Raw genomic sequence first — 19,144 nt, 5'->3', positions numbered from 1 at the left:
CCCAAACACCCTGTCCTTTCTCTGCCGTTCTGCAGATCAGTGGATGCTAGGACCATCCATCTGGCCAACTGAGAGGTCTGGTCATCATCCTGAGCTCCTGCCTCTCCTGACCTCTCATAACCCTTTGCAAAGGCTTCCATCCCCACCCATCCCCTCTGGTTGTGCCCTCTCCAGGCCCGACACAACTCTTCTTAACCATTCCTGATCGTGCTTTTCCAGACAGGCGGTGTGATCCTTTTAAAACACACATTTGAGCATGCTCAGCTCTTCTTAAAATCACCCCAAAGCTCCTTTACTGCCTCAGTAGAAAGTTCAAATTCCTTATCACATCCTTCCCTTTCTGGCCTCATTTCTGTTCCCTGGGTGTCAGTCATCCTGAACTCCGTGGTGTCCCAGGCACCAGCACTTCTCTTTCATATCTTCAGGCCTTTGAATGTGCCTCCTACCTTCCTCCTTGAGATCCCTTTTCTTTTCCTCTTTGCTCAAAGGGAAGATTCCTATTTATCTTCTAGACCCTGCCCTAGTGGGTCACCATGTCTCTCTGGTCATGACCCTTCCCCAAAAGGTGGCTGGGAACTCTCTTATCTGTGCTCCCATAAACATTTTGACAACACTGATTACACAACTTGCTGTCAGACTCCATCAACTCCATGGAGGTGGGCCCTGCATTCTCACACATCTGACAGCACCCGGCACCCGGGAGGAGTCAGGGAGTCAACTTGGAGCTAGCCACCTCAGGGAACTCTCTCATAGCAAGGAACACACATGTCGAATAAGAGTCGCCATTCCTTCCTTCTGTGGCTTTACCCAACCTTCTTCTTCAATTATAAACACACAGTTGGATGTCTTTGTGCTGTTTAATCATTGTAGGGGAAGCACAGCTCCAAACCAGAAGGTTATATTTGTGATAAAAATAATCTATTTGTGCACTTATGCAACTGTGGCAACACAAACTCAGGCGTGCAGCAAGCGATACAGAGAAGCTCAAACCAAGGGACGGTGTTGTTTCCTGACAAAGAGATGTGATGAAAGGTCTACAATTCCAGTTGTTTGGAGAAAATGCATTCTGGATGGCCCTAAACATGCATGCAGCTGGGGTTATGATTCCACACTTCCCTCTTAATACTCCCACACGGCATCAAAGTTCCACTGGCCTCTCTAAAAGTATATATCCTTTATTTCAGTTTTCCAGAGTGTAGATCATGACCCATCATTGGGCTTGTGAAATCAATTTAATGGTTGTGACCAGTATTCTTTTATCTTAATGGAATAATTTTCTCCCCAAATGCATCACATGCATATATACTACTTCATGAAACTTTTTTTTTTTTTAATCTGTGTTGTGATGCAAAATGTCCTTCTTACTGTAAATCATATCCAAAAGCACTAGGGGGCACACCGCTCTATTCCAAGGGAATCCTGAGAGTCCCTTGGATAGGAAGGAGATCAAACCAGTCAATCCCGAAGGAAATCAACCCTGAAAATTCATTGGAAGGACTAATGCTGAAGCTGAAGCTCCAAAATCTTGGCCATCTGATGCAAAGAGCCAACTCACTGGAAAAGACCCTGATGCTGGGAAGGATTGAAGGCAGGAGGAGAAGGGGACGACAGAGGATGAGATGGTTGGATGGCATCACTGACTCTATGGACATGAGTTTGAGCAAGCTCTGGGAGACGGTGAAGGACAGGGAAGTCTGGCGTGCTTGCCGTTCATGGGGTCTCAGGCTCAGACACAACTAAGGCACTGACCAGCAGCAGCAGCAGCTCTAAGAGCCAGCTGTTGACCCAGCGTCAGCTGTCAGCCCCTCCCTTTAGACACACGCAGCGCAACTGGCCTGGTCCGCTAGGCCGTTTAACTGGGTCACACCTTCCTCTTTGATTAAATGAATTTGTGCTCCTCAATTTCTGTCTGCTTTGAACATAGTAGCTCTTGCATTTATCTGTTTTATATATTCAATTTCCAAATTAGATTTGACTTCAGCAAAGAATTCAGGGGAAAAACTGCCAAACTCCCAAAACTGCACAGCACTGGCGTGAGCAAGTAATTGAAACCTTTAGGCGTATGCTTCAATTTGCTAAGAACTACCTTAAATTTATGTATCTATAGATGCATGTGAACAGCAGATTACAAATAATCTTGAACCCTCCTATGGACCCTCCAGTCTTAGAGTCAGATTCAGCAAGTTCTCGTATTACAATCCAAATGCAAATCCATGTCAATCCTACTGAAGATTCCCTGGAGCTGTGAGGGTGAACTTGTTTCCTGCCAGCAAAGCAGAGTCTAAATCTTATTTAAATGTCTTCTGTTTCCCTGCTGCCCTCCCTCCTCTTCTCCCCCAACATCCAACTCCTTCCCCTGTGCTTGGCTGCCTTCCACTACCTCTCCTCGCCCCAAACCTACTTTTCTCCAGCTTCTCCAACCACACGGAGGACCCCTTATAAAACCTCCCAACTCCACCCCACTCAGCAAGCACATCTCATTCAGCAAAACAGCCTTTCAGAAACACAGGCCACCTGATGGTCTCTGAACACGGAGGAGTGGTGATGGTGGGAGGGCCCACGCTTAAATTTAAAGCTCTTCTCTGGATGTGAATGGGCGAAGCTCTGAGTCTGGTCCAGATCTGTTTTCCTTCTCTTATAGCCCTGGTTCCCCATCATTCCCTGACTCGTGGAGTCCCCTTCTAGACTCAACAGCTGATCCACTAATCAAAGAGCTGCAGGTGTCCCTGTGTGCAAGTGCTCAAGGACCCTCCTAAAGTTCAGAGCCACCCACCTCAACGACAATGCAAAGTTCAGTGACACTGCTGTTATTAATTCTGTCCCTAGTTCCTGCTAAGGAGGAAGTCTAAACCCAGCAGAGGGGTCCTCTGGGCTCCAATGAACTCAAACACAACCTATAAAGACAGTGAAGGAAGCTCCATCTGGGCTGGGGGGCTTCAGAAAATTTTCGGCTTGAAACGTTAAGAGATACATCTTCTGGGCTGAGTAGTCCTTGAGGACTCCCATGTGATTCAAAAGTCTTTTTCTTTCCTATTATTCCCTTTCTTGCTTTCAAGCATTTCCTCTGGCAGCAGCAGCAGCAGCTGGAGCTAAGAGCTATTCCTTCTAACAAAGTGCAGATTTCTCAAGGCCTTTCTGTTATTAACTCTTTGGTGCCTGCTGATGTGCGAGAGAAGCAGGACATGAGGTGGAGAGGACGGGTACGTGGTATGACGACCAGACACATCAGTGTGGCTGAGGTGGTATCCCTGACTTCCTCTTACTATTCCGAGAGTGTAGAGTTCCCCTCTGAGTTACTAGTTCTTTTTCAGCAAGGACCCCTGCATCCTCACTTCTGATTTAGGACTTGATTCTAGGTGAGCCCACGCTTACTTGGTACTCTGGTTCCATATTTGAAGAGCAATGGAAGGGTCAGATTATTTTTAAGCAGTAGGATAAAAGCCATTAGTGCTCATAGTGGGAATGGACATTTCACATCTTTAAGGAACATACACTTTTTAATGCAAGTGAGAGATCAGACTGTTTCACCCCAGCTACTCATCTATGAAGACAATGTTGACTCGACCCTGCAGGCTAGAGAGGCAGAACTGTTGCTCCCCTGCCAGGCTTCAGGTCCTGTGATAACAATCTTCTCTTGCCAAGGGACCTGGGTTGTCAACTCATTCCTGGACTTTCTGTGCTGAATTGAGTCCAACTCCCACACCCTCACTTTTACCACTAGACTGAACTCCTGTTTGGATCTTACCACGGTCCTGAAAGCTTGCCAGGAAGAGCCCTGCCATCACGCTCTATAACTCAGAAGCCCACTCTGATCCCTGCTTGGCTCTTGGTTCTTTAGTTAGAGGCTGGATCTATGGCCAGTCATTGCCACTGGGGGGGCCTCATTCATTATCCTTGGATGGAAGCTTCCAGAAATAGGATGGGAGCACCAGACGCTCAGCCTCATATCTTGATGATGAATGCTGTAGACCCCTCTGCAGTCAGGCCAACCCCTCCCTGCCCATTCCCCTTGCACGAGTAGGTGCCGCCTGTTCCAGTTCAGTGCTGCTCCCCAGACGCCCGACTCAGTCAGCAAGGAGGGAGATGCAGAGGAGCCCAGCAAAAAGCATTCTGTTTAGATCCACACCTCCCGTCCCCTTCAGAGACTTCATTAAGCATTCTGCACAGGAAGGAAGACCTGGAATGTTTACACTGTTTAATTTTCATCAATCTTAATCCCTTCGGATGGCATTTGCTGTCTTGATTGATTTTATGACCTTTCTCTAGGAAACTTTTTCAACCTGGACACTTACTGTCAGCATGCACACTATTTAAGTAGCTCCACTCAGATCCTCAGCTACAGAGGGGAAAAAACACACCTATGTTTTCCTGCTCCTCATTCACGACTGCTTCTCTTTTTGACCATATGAGCACAACTCATGACAGTCAGTGGATTGCTCAATGATTTGCAAAGTTCCTTTGCTTTTTAAAAGAAAATCCCCTTCCCTTATTTTTCAGCATTTCAATGATCAATGGCATCACATTTCATTCTGATCTTTATTTAAAATGGGCGTAGGGGAAGATGTGAAGGAAATGGCAACCCACTCCAGTAATCTTGCCTGGAAAATCCCATGGACAGAGGAGCCTGGTGGGCTACAGTCAATAGGGCTGCAAAGAGCTGGGACAGGATTCAGTGACAAAACTACCATGGATTACGAACTTTTACGCTTTAACTTGTAAATAAAAATAAATAAGCATAGAATTAAAGATAATTATAGAGCTGCTAGAATATTATCATTAAAAGACTATAGATTTTCATTTTCATTCTAAACAAATGAACTGCAGTACATGGTAGTGAGGCAGGAGATCTATGAGTCCCAGGTTGAGCGGCTGGAGCCCTGTATCTAGGGACAGATACTCCAAGATGAAGAGGAGGAGGAGCTGAGCCCTGCCTAGATAAGAGATCACATATTTCTCACTCTCGAGGTCAAGGAGATCTTGCCGACTATACTTGAGCTCTGAGAGACTCTTTACAGGCCAAAACGGGAGTGATGTCAGCCTACCCACAGGCCTCTTCACTAGATTCCATCTTGGCTAAGAAATGTACATGCACACTTGGGAGGACCCTGTGATAAACCAAACACAGACTCAGAACCAGGCAAAGCGAAATGATTGGCCAAAGGAAACCCAGAAAAAAAATGCCCCATATTAGTCATCTGAACTGCCATGAGGGCACGACTCCCTCTCTGAGCCTGCCTTTATGTCTATCCATACGTACTCTTTTTCCTCCTAAGAAAGACTTTACTTGTTCCACTACTTTCAGTTTCTTTGTGGAAATTAATTTCCTGCAAAGTCGTATGGGGCAGGGCCTTGTTGCTGACCACTGGTGAAGTGGCTAGGATTAGGTACTCTCACTGACATGGCCTGACTTCAACCTCTGACCAAGGAACCAAAATCCTGCTTCAAGTCACTGCAGGCCGAGGCCACCTGAAATGAGTAGGAGACAACCGTGTGATTGATCTTCAGTCCTGAGGAACTGGGCCTTTTTCAACCCAAGGGAGACATCATGAGACAGAGAGCTGCCCATTGGTCCTTCAAATCCACCCATGATTTGATTTTCCCTTTGGAAAAATAAGACCTAAGTACAACAGGAAAGCACCTTTCCCCCTCACCTCATACAGTATTTGTGCGTCACTGAGAGCAGAGAGTCTTTCTTTTGGCCACAACTGTTTCAACATACAACATCAATCAAACACTGACAATCTGTTTCATTAGGAAAACTCTGTTGAATGCGTCATCATGTGCCACTTATTCTGGTAGGCACTGGACATTTCAAGTGAGCAAGACGGATGAGCTGATACCATGACAGCTTTGGGAATAGTGCTCTTCACTGCAAGGGAACACCAGCTGGGTGGGTGTTCACTTGTATCTCAGATATTTTCCATCTCAAGTAACAGAAATCCTATCTTGCAGTGCTTACAAAACAAACTTACATGCTTATATATTCAGAAAGGCCAGAGGTGGCATCATGTTCAGGTGTAACTGGATTCAGCAACTCAATCATATGGATCTGGATTTTTTTTCTCTCTCTAGTCTGCCACACATGGGTTGGCCTCACTCTAACCCTGGCTCCTCTAAAGGTCCAAAAAGGCTACAGTTGCTCCTAAGTTTGCTTAGGAATTTTGCTCCAAAGTTTTGGAGCAAACTTCAAAACTAAGTTTGCTCCAAAGTTTGCTTCTTTGTTTACATCCAACAAGAAAGACAGCGTATCTTTGTTCAAGCATTCACACCAAATGCTGTGTAATACTCACTGATGAATAAGCTTATGGGGTGCCTATCCCCATGGTTGGTTTGGCTGGTTTAGCCTGGGACTAGGTCTTAGTTCCATTACAGGAGACAAGGATGGAGTCAGGCTCCCTAGAATCCCTAAGCAGAAATCAAGGCCATCAGAAAGACATCCTGCTGTCTATGTGGGTACCTGCAGAACTAGGGAGGCCCCTCGTCATCTCTTCTTCAGCTTTTTGTTCTTGGGATATGAGAACTAAAGCCATCTAGCCAACATAGCTAGCTGTCTATAGAATGCACTCCACATTAGCTTGACTTTACTCTTCTACTGGCTTCATTAACACAATTTTACTATTCCAAGAGACTCTGGCCCAGAGAGATAAAAGTTGCACATAACATCATTGCTCATCAAAGGGACTTTACCCCCAAACCATCAACTCTTCCTTAGAAAGCATCAACACACAGTTTATATCCCCAAGCTCTTTGAATCCTGGCCTCAAAATCTTCACCTTGCTGTATTCACTATTATATCACAATCTTGACCCAACTCTAACCAACCTTCTTCATCCCTTCAATTCCCTCCCCCCTTGCCACACTGAAAGACCCACCTTAAACTAAACTTCAAAATATCAATCAACTGGTCTCTGCCCTTCCCCTTCCATTACCAGGTGAGCAATAAACTCAGCTCTGCCTTTCAAAAGTTTGTTCTGCTGATATTTGGAACACAGCATTCAATTGGTGCATCTCCTGAAAGGCTCATTTCCAGGAGCACTGGAATTCCAGATATTCTGGCCTTTGCCGTTATCAATGAAAAAAATGTTGTCTGCCTTAAAAATAAACAAATAATGTTGTAGCCATCAAGCCATTATAGGACTTCGCATCACAAGCCATCATAGCCTCCCCAACAGAGGATGTCCACCATCCAATGATCAGACACTGCAGCCACCCCAACGATGCACCCAGAGGAGACTCAGGATGAGAAAGCAGAGGACACTGGCCCTAGACAGCTGAGGTACATACCAAAGGAATGATTTCAGTGAGCTCAGATGCTTGAACCTTCCAATATACAGAAAAGAGCTAAATTCCTTAACTTGAAATGTCTGGTTTTCTTTGATTCATAGTCATCTTTTGATGTTCTGACTTGGCTTATTCTTGTATATCTTGGATCCTCCCTTGACTCTTTAGAGCTGTTCCTTACAGCTATCAGAGAGGCTACACCCTGGGCTTAAGTCCTCAGTTTTGTCTGCGGGGTAAAACATAACTCTCAACTTTTAAGTTGTGTTTTTTGTTTTTTTTTTTTTTTACTCAACACAGGATGCCCCACCTTTGCCTTGGACCCAACCGAGGAAGTACTCTTCTCTCCACAGATAAGCAATCATGAGGGAGTGTGGTTCTTTCAGAGGCTGGCATAAATCATGCTAGTTCATTTCAACTATGGGGAAGAACTGGCTATCAGCCCACAGTATTAGCAGTCACCTCTAACGCCATTCCTGGAGCTGAGACTGCTGCAGGCCCAAGCCCATTGTTAACCACTCTCTTATTTAATTACTATTCAAGTGTGCTTCAGGAACACTCCAGGGCAGTGACTGCTGAGGCAAGGTCATTTCTAAGAGAGCAGAGTCAAGATGCAGTTGACTGTCTACTCGGGCAGCAGTGGTATTTTCCAATGCAGTGTTAATATCTTTCATACCTCTGTTGCTGTTCAGTCACTCAGTCATGTCCAACTCTCTGCAACCCCATGGACTGCAGCATGCCAGGCGTCCCTGTCCCTCACCATCTCCTGGAGCTTACTCAAACTCATGTCCATCAAGTCGGTGATGTGATCCAACCATCTCATCATCTTCTTCTCCTGCCTTCAATCTTTCCCAGCATCAGGGTCTTTTCTAATGAGTTGGCTCTTTGTGTCAGGTGGCCAAAGTAATGAAGCTTCAGAAGCAGCATCAGTCCTTCCAATGAATATTCAGGGTTGATTTCCTTTAGGATTGACTGGTTTGATCTCCTTGTAGTCCAAGGGACTCTCAAGACTCTTCTCCAGCACCACAGTTCAAAAGCATCAGTTGTTCACCACTCAACCTTCCTTATGGTTCAACTCTCACATCCACACATGACTACTGGAAAAACCATAGCTTTGACCAGACGGACCTTTCATTATGTCTCATTCATTCATTTTTTCATTCATTCCTCAGATACTAATTCAATGCCTATATAACAGGGGCAGTATTTCCACCTGGTGATGTCCATGTGTAGTCGTCTCTTATGTTGTTGGAAGAGGGTTTTTGCTATGACCGTGCGTTGTCATGGCAAAACTCTGTTAGCCTTTGCCCTGCTTCATTTTGTACTCCAAGGCCAAACTTGCCTGTTACTCTAGGTATCTCCTGACTTCCTACTTTTGCATTTGGTATTTCCCAAGGTATTCATACCTCTAGTTCTTACCTTAATGCTTCCATGGTTTATATGATTCCTATTTCTACAGACCACTGGAAGAGTCATAGATTTTGTATACTAGTTAAAGATAAGAAAATGCTTAGCATCAATTCCCCCCCCCCCCCCCAAATCAGATAATTCTTCATAGGAAAGAGGACTTGCTTGGAAACACTGAATGCTCTTGGCTTTGTTTGCTGACCATTCCCTCCACAGCTGGAAACACAACGCCCCATTAACACTAACCATGCCTCCTGGTCCAAACTGCATTCTGGCCACTTACCTCAACTGGTACAGATTCTAACAAGTTTGTTACATGTTTTTCAGATCCCAACATGAAGTACATTTCTATGTTCTTTGCAATCAGTGTTGCTTCAGGGGCTTTGCAGGTGTTTATGGATATTGGCATACTAAATCCGCCAATAAAATATTTAGTTTTTGGAAAAAAAAAAAAATCTCAATCATAAGGCCTTTATTTTGTCCAAAAAGTACCTTCCAAAATGTACTACTTTCCTCTTTTTTTAAAATTTTCACAGGTAGGCCGAGCTAATCATTGCCTGATGTAAAATTGCTGCTAAAATGTTTCCCTGGTGAGAAAAGTCAACTTGCAGACTGATGTCCTTGTCACCCTTCCTGATCAATTCTTATTTGGGGTGCAGCACTCTGCCATTCGCCACAGGGACATCTGTGGTTTCTGCTCCTCTGTCTCTTATGAAAGAAGATACAAAGTTCTTCAGAACCTGACCACCCATATCAGCATGAGGGGGGACCTTCATAATTTACTAAGGTGCCTAAATTATTGTTCTGAACATTTCCCGAGTGCACTCGAAATACAGTCACTACCATCAGAGGGCAGTTCATGGGAACCAAGTGACAGGGCTGGGGTGTGGAAATGAGCTCTTCTCACATTCTTCTCCTAAATAAAGAAAAGGTAATCAGAGCTTGGAGCTTAATAAGGACCATCTCCATTTGAAGAGCTCACTGTAAATTCAGTCTTAATACCTTTTACATTTTACTCTGAACTGACTTCTACTTTGGACTGAGAAACTGTTGAACTTTAGAACTAAAGGAACACAACTGCTTTCATTATGTCTCATTCATTCATTCATTCCGCAGATACTAATTCAATGCCTATGTAACAGGGACAGTGTTTCGGTTCTCTGTAAACTATGTTGTTACATTCAAAGGAATCAATGCTACATGTCCTGCAAACTGAGGACAAACAGCAGGAGGTCAATGATCAGACAACCCCTCCAGAAATGGAGTCTCTAAAGCTAGGCCTTGTCAAGAGAAAAGAGACACATTGGAATCCCAATGTTGAGAGGAAACCTTGGAGATCTGAACATGTTATAGGTTAAAGGAAATGACGCTCTGATATAAAGGAAGTTTCTACTAGTCAGAAAGAGGAAGCAGAGAGCCTTTGTTAGGAGAGATGGAGGGTATGTGACGTGAGGTGCAGATTCACCCCTCAAGCTTGAAGCCTCAAGTTTCAGGTGGGTTGAGGAAGCTGAAGGCACCTATGGCCCCTGAGCCAACATGAAGCTAAAGGAAGAAGGTAGAAATGGCCACGTAACTCCTGAGTCTCCTGAAGTTCCTGCACGTCCCTGAATGCTCCCAGGATGTGAAAAGGAGATGACAATATTGGCCAACAAGATTTCTTTTGGGGGGCGGGCATCCAGTAAGTGTGGAAAGCAACCCTGTACCAGGGCTGCACAGAAGACCTCTTGAGCCTGGCATCAAATGAGGTGCTGCCAGGCCTCAGAGACCTCAAGGCAGTCAGGAGGTGCAGTGGGGTCTGGTCAGCTTTGAGGGGTTCCATCAGCACAGGCAGTAACAACAGCATCTGCTGGCCAAAGACAAGCAGGACAACAAGCCCAGTCAGATGCAAGCACATCGCTCACCCCATCACCAGGGCCTTTATGCTTTCCTCACCAGGCGCCAGCTTGGGAGGAGGAAGGAGAGAGCGCGGCAACTTTCCCTGGGCCTTCCCATTCTGTGCCTAGCATCGTGGGTTTTTTTTTTTTTTTTTTTCTGGTCTCCGTTTCCTTCTCTGCGGGTCTAATCCTTACCGGGACCCAAGCCCTACACACGCTCAGACTCCATGATGGAAACCTGATCTCCTGCTTGGTTTCTTCCACTCAACCCCTCCTCTTTCTGGGGAATCTCTCCTCTTTCCTAAATCTATTAGGAGCAACAGCTGGCCCAGAGTGCTTAAAGCCTCTGACTTCCTCACTTCAAAATCTTCTGGGAATCAGGTGAGGTCACTTGTGTCCATTTCCCTGAGAAGGGGCGGACCTTTCTCAGGAAGTCTACTTTTCAACACTCCTGCTGGAATGGGACCAAGTTGCATTTCCATGACCTTGATCTCTAGCAAAGTGGACCAAGAGTGGACACTTAATCCAGCTTGGTCAATCTTGGGAATATGTGGCCCTCGAAGACTTTGGGTAGGCCTGCTGGGCACTTTGATGGATAATATCTAGAGTTGATTTAAAGGGCCTGCAACGGTAACTCCCAGTCCAGTCTGGGTGATGACATTTGCTTTAGTCACACAGCTCGAAGTTGACACCCTCAAGGGGGCAGTGGCTGGCAGATGAGGAGTCTGCTCACCCGAGGGCGTACGGTGCCACACCCACCACTTATGCTAGGAACTGCCCAACCTAGAGCTGCAGGGGCTTTCAGCTTTCGAGGTGGTCCTGCAGACGGTCAAGTCTAGCCAGGTACACAGGGAACAGACTGAGCTTGGAGAGAGGAAGACTTACACTCGAGTACCCCCTGAGCAGGGCTTTGGGATTTAGAATGTTGCATCTGTCAATCAGGGGGAATATTGCTGACCTTCATTGTGCATTCTGATTGGATTCTATCCCTTTGAGAAAAGTAAAAACTGCTTTAACCCAGTGGTGTCTGTGGTCTGGTCTTTCCATCAGCGAAATTCACTACTTTTTAATCAGAGGTCAAACAACATTTCACAAGGAAGCGACGGAAACCTGGAGCTATTTCTATCACTCTCCCCGGAGCGCATGGTGGGATCAGCTCCACATGTGGGGGTGGGAAAGGTGCTCAGCACCATCTTGTCTTGGATATACGGAGGAGGGGACTGTGGGGGGAGCCCCGAGAGCTCTGTCATCTCCTGAGGGCCTGCGGAGGGAATGCTCCTGTCCCCAGGGCCCAGGCAGCTGCTCGGAGGGAATTGACACAGCTTTCCGAGCCACTGAGATCGTGGGGAGACAAGAGAGTGAAGCGGCACTGGCTGACCTTTGAGTGTGCAGTGAAGCCATCCAGAATTCCTGAGAGAGAAACGGATTTTTGAACTCACTGGCTTTGAAGACTCCATCTGCCACCTGCTCTGGCAAGGTCAGGGTGTGCCGGATGCAGCCCCAGGCAGGCTGCCAGTCTCTACAGGTCCCAGGGTTCAGTCCTAACTGGGCCCCTCAGCCCCCAGCAGCAAAGAGCTTCTGCCAGGCCAGCCTCCCTTCATACTAAATCCTAACTACCCTGTATCTTCTCTTTTGTCTCTCTTTCATTTTTACACTTATGCTTATGTACACACACAGAGAACAGCAACTTGATTGCTATTTTTGTTTTAAAGTAGAAAATATAACAGTTCTTAGTGTAACAGTAATGTGTTTTTAAGGCCAAGGAAGGAGAGAGAACAGAACTGAAATACCTGCACCTACATCCAGCCAAGTCACAGGCGACCCCTCCCCCAGCCTGAGGTGACCGCTCACCAGCATGTGGGGGTGGAGGAGGTCCAAGCTTTTTTCCCTCCGTGACAAACATTACGACGTTTCTTTGTGCACCAGTCCCATGAGAACACACAGCAGCACAGGACCTACCTAATAACGGTGGTAACTGGGAAGTTTACTGAACATGTACTGGGTGCCAGCCACGGCGCTTCACATACGCTAGATCATTTAATCCTCACAACCACCCTTGTGGCACGGGCACTATTACAGCCACTGGACAGAGGAGAAAATCGATTCAGAAAGGGATGGACACACGCAACCGAGTGGGAGCACAGGGATTTGAGTCTAGGTCCATCCAAGCCCAAACTGAGCACTTCCCACCTCTCTGCCCACAGCCTCCTCCATCCTGACAGCTGTCAGCAAAGCGTGGTCACCCCTCTGACACTGCTTTTCACCTCATCCAGTCCCTCTGCCGCAGTTCTGCTCATTACACATTTGTTCTAAAAAGAGAAAATATTGCTTCCCTGCTTAGGATGGATTCAAAGTCTCGGGCATGTACTTCAAAGACACAGGAAGCAACAGGGCAGGGAAAGCCTCCCTCCATTTGCCTTTCATATAAGGGACATTTCATTTCCTTAGTTCAGCAATGGTTGAGAAAAGACCACTGTAATCACTGAAGTAATTTTAGCTGCTGTTAACAAACAACTCCCAAGTTTCAGTGGTTTAACCTTAAAAACACTTATTTCTCACATAACTGTCAAACACAGATTTGCAATAAGCCAAGTGCTCAGGGTTTAAGGCTCATCTCCTGGGCGGCTAGTCACACAGCACTTTCTCCTGGGCAGCGAGCGGAGCCTCCCAGGCCCACTTTCTACATGTGCCTTCATGTAAGGTGCACAGGCCATGCCTGGGGGCTCGTGTACAGCGTGCCACCCCCAGTCACTCCCTGGCAAGGCCACGGACAGGGGAGTGCGTGTGCACAGAATCAGGTTCCTGTCTCAGCTCCACGCCACACCCTGATCCTTACTCCTTTCTCATTCCTTGTGTTCAGAAGCTCTGACATTTTTTAACACTCCAGATTACAAATAAGAATGAAAGTCGGCAGTGACTCTGTAAGGGTGCAAAAAGTCTATTACAAATGCTCCGCCGCTGCTAGTGACAGGCTCCGGCAATTTTATAAGCCCACAGATGGACTCCTTTGAGAATTCCACCAGGACCTGAAAAAGTGAGGTGCGTCGTAGTCAGAACTAGTCCCCTAGCTACTTCTCCAGTGGTTCACAGTTTCGATGGTCTCCCGCAGGGATTAATTTTGAATCCAGGAAAGAGTCTTCACTTCTGTGCCCAAAGGACAGAAGTGTCCTCAGGGACCTGAAAACTAGGGGGCCCCAGGCCCTCCTGGACTATACCACCTGGAGGCCCTGAAGCTTAGAATCAGCCCTCCGACCATGTCCTGCTCTTCCCCTCTGGTACCATCTCCAACAAAGACTGTCCCTTCATCCCCTGGGGTCTTCCTGCCTCTCCCCAGTGGCCCTGCATGTTTACTGAGGCTCTCCTGACTGTCCAGGGCAGTGAAACCCACACTGAGCGAGCAAGGCTCTGATCTCGGCCTCTCAAGATGGTTTTGCAGGGAACAGAGCTGCCTGCCCTGGGAGAATAAGAGGGAGTTCTCTGCCTGGAACCCACACTCCCTCATATTCTTGTTCCCAGGGGCTCAGTTCACTTCCCAAGAGCAGGAGGGACTAAGACTTCGCAGACAAGCTCACCCAAGCATGACAAACACCTCCTTCCTTTGTGCCTCTTAGTACCTGATGGGGACGATAATGTTCACAATCGTGCACTTCAGCGGTTAGTTTACACGCCATCCTCTCTCAGGGTATACAAGCTCTTCGAGGAAAGGAAAGGTTTCTTACATCTATAAGGTTTCTTACATCTATATATTTTTTCTATCTAATATGGCATTTGACCCACAGAAATGTCACTCAGTGAATGCAAATTATTTCTGAGAGAACGAGTTAGTAAATAAAAAAAGAGGGTGTGTCACTGAGTTAAGGATGAATGGAGGAAGAATGAGAAGGAAAGGATAGGGGCGTGAGTGAATGAATGAGTGTTGGAGGCAGAACCATGGTCCACTGCCTCCAAGTATCCACTCTTCTTCTACCTTGCAACCAGAATCAGAACCCTGCTTTTTCAGTTGTACACACTGCCACCAACAAAAAGAATACACTTCCTACCCTCCACTGAAACCAGACATAACCTTATGACTAAGTTCTGTGACTAAATTAAATAGAAGTAGCAGTGTTGCATAAGACATCAAGGAAAATCCTTTAAAAAGGAATGTATGTGCTTTTGGCTTGTGTCTTCATCTTTCTATGACCAGAAGATATGTGATGGTTGGAGCTTAGCTGCCATGTTCAATGAGGTAACCTCAAACAAAACCAAAAATAACAACAACAAAAAAACAAAACCAAAAAACCCCACATTGGGACCGGGAGGCAGAAAGATAGAAGTCTTGATTTCTGTTAATCACAGAGCCACTATAACAGCCTAGATAGCTTTCCTCTGAACCTTTTCTATGTCAGAGAGAAATAAATTTCCATTTCACTTGTTATTTTGGCTTTTTTTTTTCATCATATACAACTGATACTAATCCAGACTCTCAGGTTTATGGTGGAGCTAGTCCTAAACCCACGCTTCATCTCTCCCAGTCTCCAGTTCTTTCTGATGCCAGCTGTAAGTCACTCTATGATGGCCTGACACACCACACTCACCCAGATCTTGCAGATGCCCTCTAAATGTCAATCCAAAGCCATGACATAAAATAAGAGAATCTAGATCTTTTTTTGAAAGCATTCAAAGTGAAGGATGATCCCTGGTCAACGTTCAAAACCTAGCAGACTGGCAGGGAGCAGACTGAATGCAATTCCCAAGGAACAGTCCCAGGAAGTACAACCAGGGAAACCCATCGAAGATCACAGACCCTGGTACACTCACATTTCTGGTGGCTCCTGCATTTCAACTGTAAAGCATTTGTCCTTCTGCATGGGGGCGCACATGGGAGGGGTCTTACCTCCGCCAGGGAATGCCAGTGTGCAATGGGCTTGCGCGGATATGACAACATTTCACTCCAGTGGTCTCTGCCCAGCCGCTCAGCTTCGTTGCCTACTTGACACACGCCGATGATCTCATTGTGACCTACACTGTGAAATGGTCCACAATAGTTATTTTTTTCCCAAAATTTTGGTATGTAAGAACAGCAACTACTCAATTAAACATATAGGAATTAGGAAAGGGTTGGTTTTTTCACTCTTGAATGTAAAAGCACAGGTTAACCTTAACAGCCACTACGACCTGAGGACCAATATGGCACTTGTGGGCACAGAGAGGAAGCCCAGAGTCTGGCCCTCACACACCTGGGCTGTCTTAACACTGGCAGAACTTAGCTTGTTCCCAAGAACCCTGAGTTGGAAAAACTCTCTGATGCAGACCTCTGGTTCTGGAACAAGGCTGACTTCAGGCCTTCAGATCTATGTAATGAAAAATGGGGGCCCTGAAAGGAGTTTCTCGCACTGATAGCTGTTTCACTTCAACAGACGAGAATCAAGAATGGGTCATGGAAGAGCTCTGAGTCTGGCAGCTGTAGCCTTGAGCTGACAAGGGCAGAATGAAGGTGGCTCCTGCCTCTTGCAAGACCTCTCTTTAGAAAACATGTTTTCCTGCTCTTCCCTCCTTCCTTCCAAGCCCAGCTTTGCTTCTCTGACCCAACTTCAGTTTCCTACTGTAGAAAAACACTGAGATCCTTTAATACCTAGCTAGTATTTCTGAAACATCCTTGGATAGGTCTCTGCCTTGGCTCATTTTTTTTTTTTTTTCTTCCTTCCAGTTTTTGATTGTAAGTCCTTTGCACGCATCCAGAATTACATGGCTCATCCTTTAATTCTCTGGGATCCAAATTCACAGGCTCTTTCTTTTTCCTTCCTGCAAAGATGAGGGATTTTTCTCCTATGGATGGTGCAAGGGGGAGGCAAGGGTGGAGAAGTAGTGTGAAGGATATTGGATTCTATGCTCATTAAAATCAGTTGCATGCAGAAGCCCCATGAATTCTGCCATGGATTTTTCCAGACCAGATTCATGAGTTTATTGAGAATTAAATTGAAGCAGAGCTCACATAATCAGATTTGTCGATGTGGGAAACTTGGCAATAGCTTGAAAAATACTGGCCCAGCCTTCCACGGCTGGTGGGCCATGTTCCCTCCCGTGGCCTGACTCGGTTGGTGCTGTGTGTCGTCCAGAGGGACAGGATGAGGGCCACAGCCTCATGTGTGCTGTCACACCCGTGTGCAGCCGAGCCATGGACGTGCTCCCTGGGTTGCAAGACGATTATGTTTCACCCAGAAATCTGCTGGAAAGAGTGTTCAGGGCACTGAGGCTGCTGGGCTGACATTTCAGGGTCTGTGGGAAAATTTTTAGCTGCAAATGATACTGTAAGACATTAGAAGTCAGAATACTTTTTTTTTTTTATATAATTGTGCCCAGACCACGTGGGAGGTTTCCAATTAAAAAAAGACTTTGCGTTTTTGTCTAATGACTGGTTTAACATGTATAATTCCCTGTTGGTACTTCCTTTGCATATTAAAATGACTGTTTTTCAAATCAGTCCTTTAAATACACAATTGGCTACAATGCAGGCTATAAATATCTCTTCTGTGCGGTATTAATTAGAAAGTCGAGCATCTTATACATTTTAATGTACCCCATCATCCATACTGATTCTAGCAATTTCAAGAGAACATTTCTGTGTTTGCTTTCAGACTTAAGTGGATAGAAATGATCTTTATTACACATATTGGGAGAAGAGAAAGAAAAAAAAAGTGAAGCTGTGTATTTAGAAATGCTGATGGTCTGGCTCAAGTAATCATTTTGCTGTTTTGAGTGGAATTTTTCTGATAAAGGCCAGGTAGGACTGCCTGAGGGAAGATTAAGATCTGTGGGGCCCACAGTTCTCCAAGCTAAGATTCTAGGGCGTGTACAGGGATGGAGAGGGGAAGCGAGGAAGAGACAGAAGGATGGAGGAGGGGAGAGAAATAAGAAATAGGAGAGCTCAGAGGCTTGCAAAGTGGTGACTCCTTGTCAATCAGCTCTCAGGGTGCTGCTTAGTGGCTGCACTGGGACAGCAGCTAAGGACCCGTGGCTGCCACCCCTTCCCCCAGACCTGGGCACAGTGGGTTTGCAATGAGAAACAGCTCTAGGCATCTCACCGGTCGTAGTCCATGACTGCTATGGACAGGTGGATTTGGTCAATGTTCTCGGGAGGGACGTCAAAGACTATGGCTTCATTGTAAACAGGATTCAGAGTGTTCCTCTTGGTGGATGTTTTCCTCTTTTTTAGTCGTCTGCCATCACACATCAGTGAGACTTTCACGTAGGGATCTGCACAGACCATGAGAAGCAGGAGTACTGTGAGGAGACATGCAGATTTAGGCCAGCAGTTTTGTCATGGTGGGGTTTCAAGGACCACAGGGTGCAGAAGCCCTTTACCTGCCTGTGGACTGGAGTCTGAAGATTTTAATTTATACAATGTCTGGGCAACGACTGGAGTTGGCGTAATTAAGTCATTCATTCAGGAAAAAGCACAGGACACACTTGTCTCAAAATGTGTGGAATTTAAAAATAGTGTGAAAATATCTGCTATCAAATTAGAAATGTTCCAGCTAGGATCACGGACTTGCCAGGCTGCCACAGGAAGGGAAACGCAAGCCATTTTCAAGGCACGGGGGAAGAGGTGGCACGCTCTGACTCGGAGCCACCCCACAGAGTCTTTTCCTAAAACCCAGGCCTTTAGGAAAGGGAGAAGCTAAACACGTGGCCATAGCAAGAAGCTGGGGTGCGGGTGGACGTCCTTCAGTGCAGGGGCTTCAAGCTCTTGAGCTGCCTGCGGTCGAGTTGTGAAGGGGGAAGCAGTTCAGCAGGTCAGGGAGAGAAAGGACGCAGGCTTGCTTGTGGGGCCATGCTGCGACTGGGTGACAGGGGACAAGGCTGGTCTCTGCGCCTGCTGGGACATCCCTGGTTTCACCTCACTATTTTCCCGCTCAGTGGGAAGTTCTTGCTTCACGTGCATAACTATGGGTGGTTCTGACACTCAGACACTGTCCAGGAGGACTTAGAGGGCCAGAAGGGGTCACATCTTTTTTTTTTTCCAGTTGAATAAAACACTGGTATCCAGGAGGCAATATATTGCATCTTTTGATCTCAGTGACCAAAAGCCAATAGACTGGGCATTTTCTGACCACATTTTGGGAACCCCTGCGAGGTGGCTTGTGAACTTATACAAAGGAATTCCATTTCAGGATACTTTCTGTTAGGATTTCATTTTTTTTTTTTTTTTTTTTTTTGGCCATGCCAAGCAGTATGGGATCTTAGTTCCTCCACCAGGAATCTAACTAATGTCCCCTGCATTGGAAGTGTGGAATCTTAACCACTGGACTGCCAGGGAAGTCCCTCTGTGAGGGTTTAAAATTTAAAGGTACATGCTTGATTCACTGGAAAAACCAAACTGCATAGTTCACTGATGGACCTTTGATAGAAGGATATAGGATATCAATCTTCTAAAAGCCTGAGGTGACAATTGCTTGTATCTGAGGAAAGACCCAATTAGATATATCAGCATGTGCAAACTGTGGGTCCAGTCCACAGTCATGTGGAGGAGAAGACCTAAGAGGGAATACTGGTAGTAATAATGAGAGCTAACACCGAGGAGCATTCAGTGTGTGCCAGGCACC

General features: G+C 46.1%; 1 protein-coding gene across 4 annotated transcripts in view; it reads right to left on the bottom strand.

Moving 5' to 3' along the window:
• The window catches only part of SYT9 (synaptotagmin 9), a 340,283-nt gene that overhangs the window by 27,445 nt on the left and 293,694 nt on the right, over nt 1-19,144 (bottom strand). For all 4 annotated transcript variants that reach the window (XM_044929459.2, XM_044929458.2, XM_044929460.2 and 1 more), the window contains 2 exons: nt 17,624-17,795; nt 15,436-15,565 (listed from right to left, as the gene is read on the bottom strand). In XM_044929459.2, the coding sequence (XP_044785394.1) occupies nt 15,436-15,565; nt 17,624-17,795 (302 nt within the window). The remainder of the gene's footprint in view (nt 1-15,435; nt 15,566-17,623; nt 17,796-19,144) is intronic.

Source organism: Bubalus bubalis, chromosome 16 (assembly GCF_019923935.1).
Source record: "Bubalus bubalis isolate 160015118507 breed Murrah chromosome 16, NDDB_SH_1, whole genome shotgun sequence".
Lineage (NCBI taxonomy): Eukaryota > Metazoa > Chordata > Mammalia > Artiodactyla > Bovidae > Bubalus > Bubalus bubalis.
This window is presented reverse-complemented; position numbering and strand designations above follow the sequence as displayed.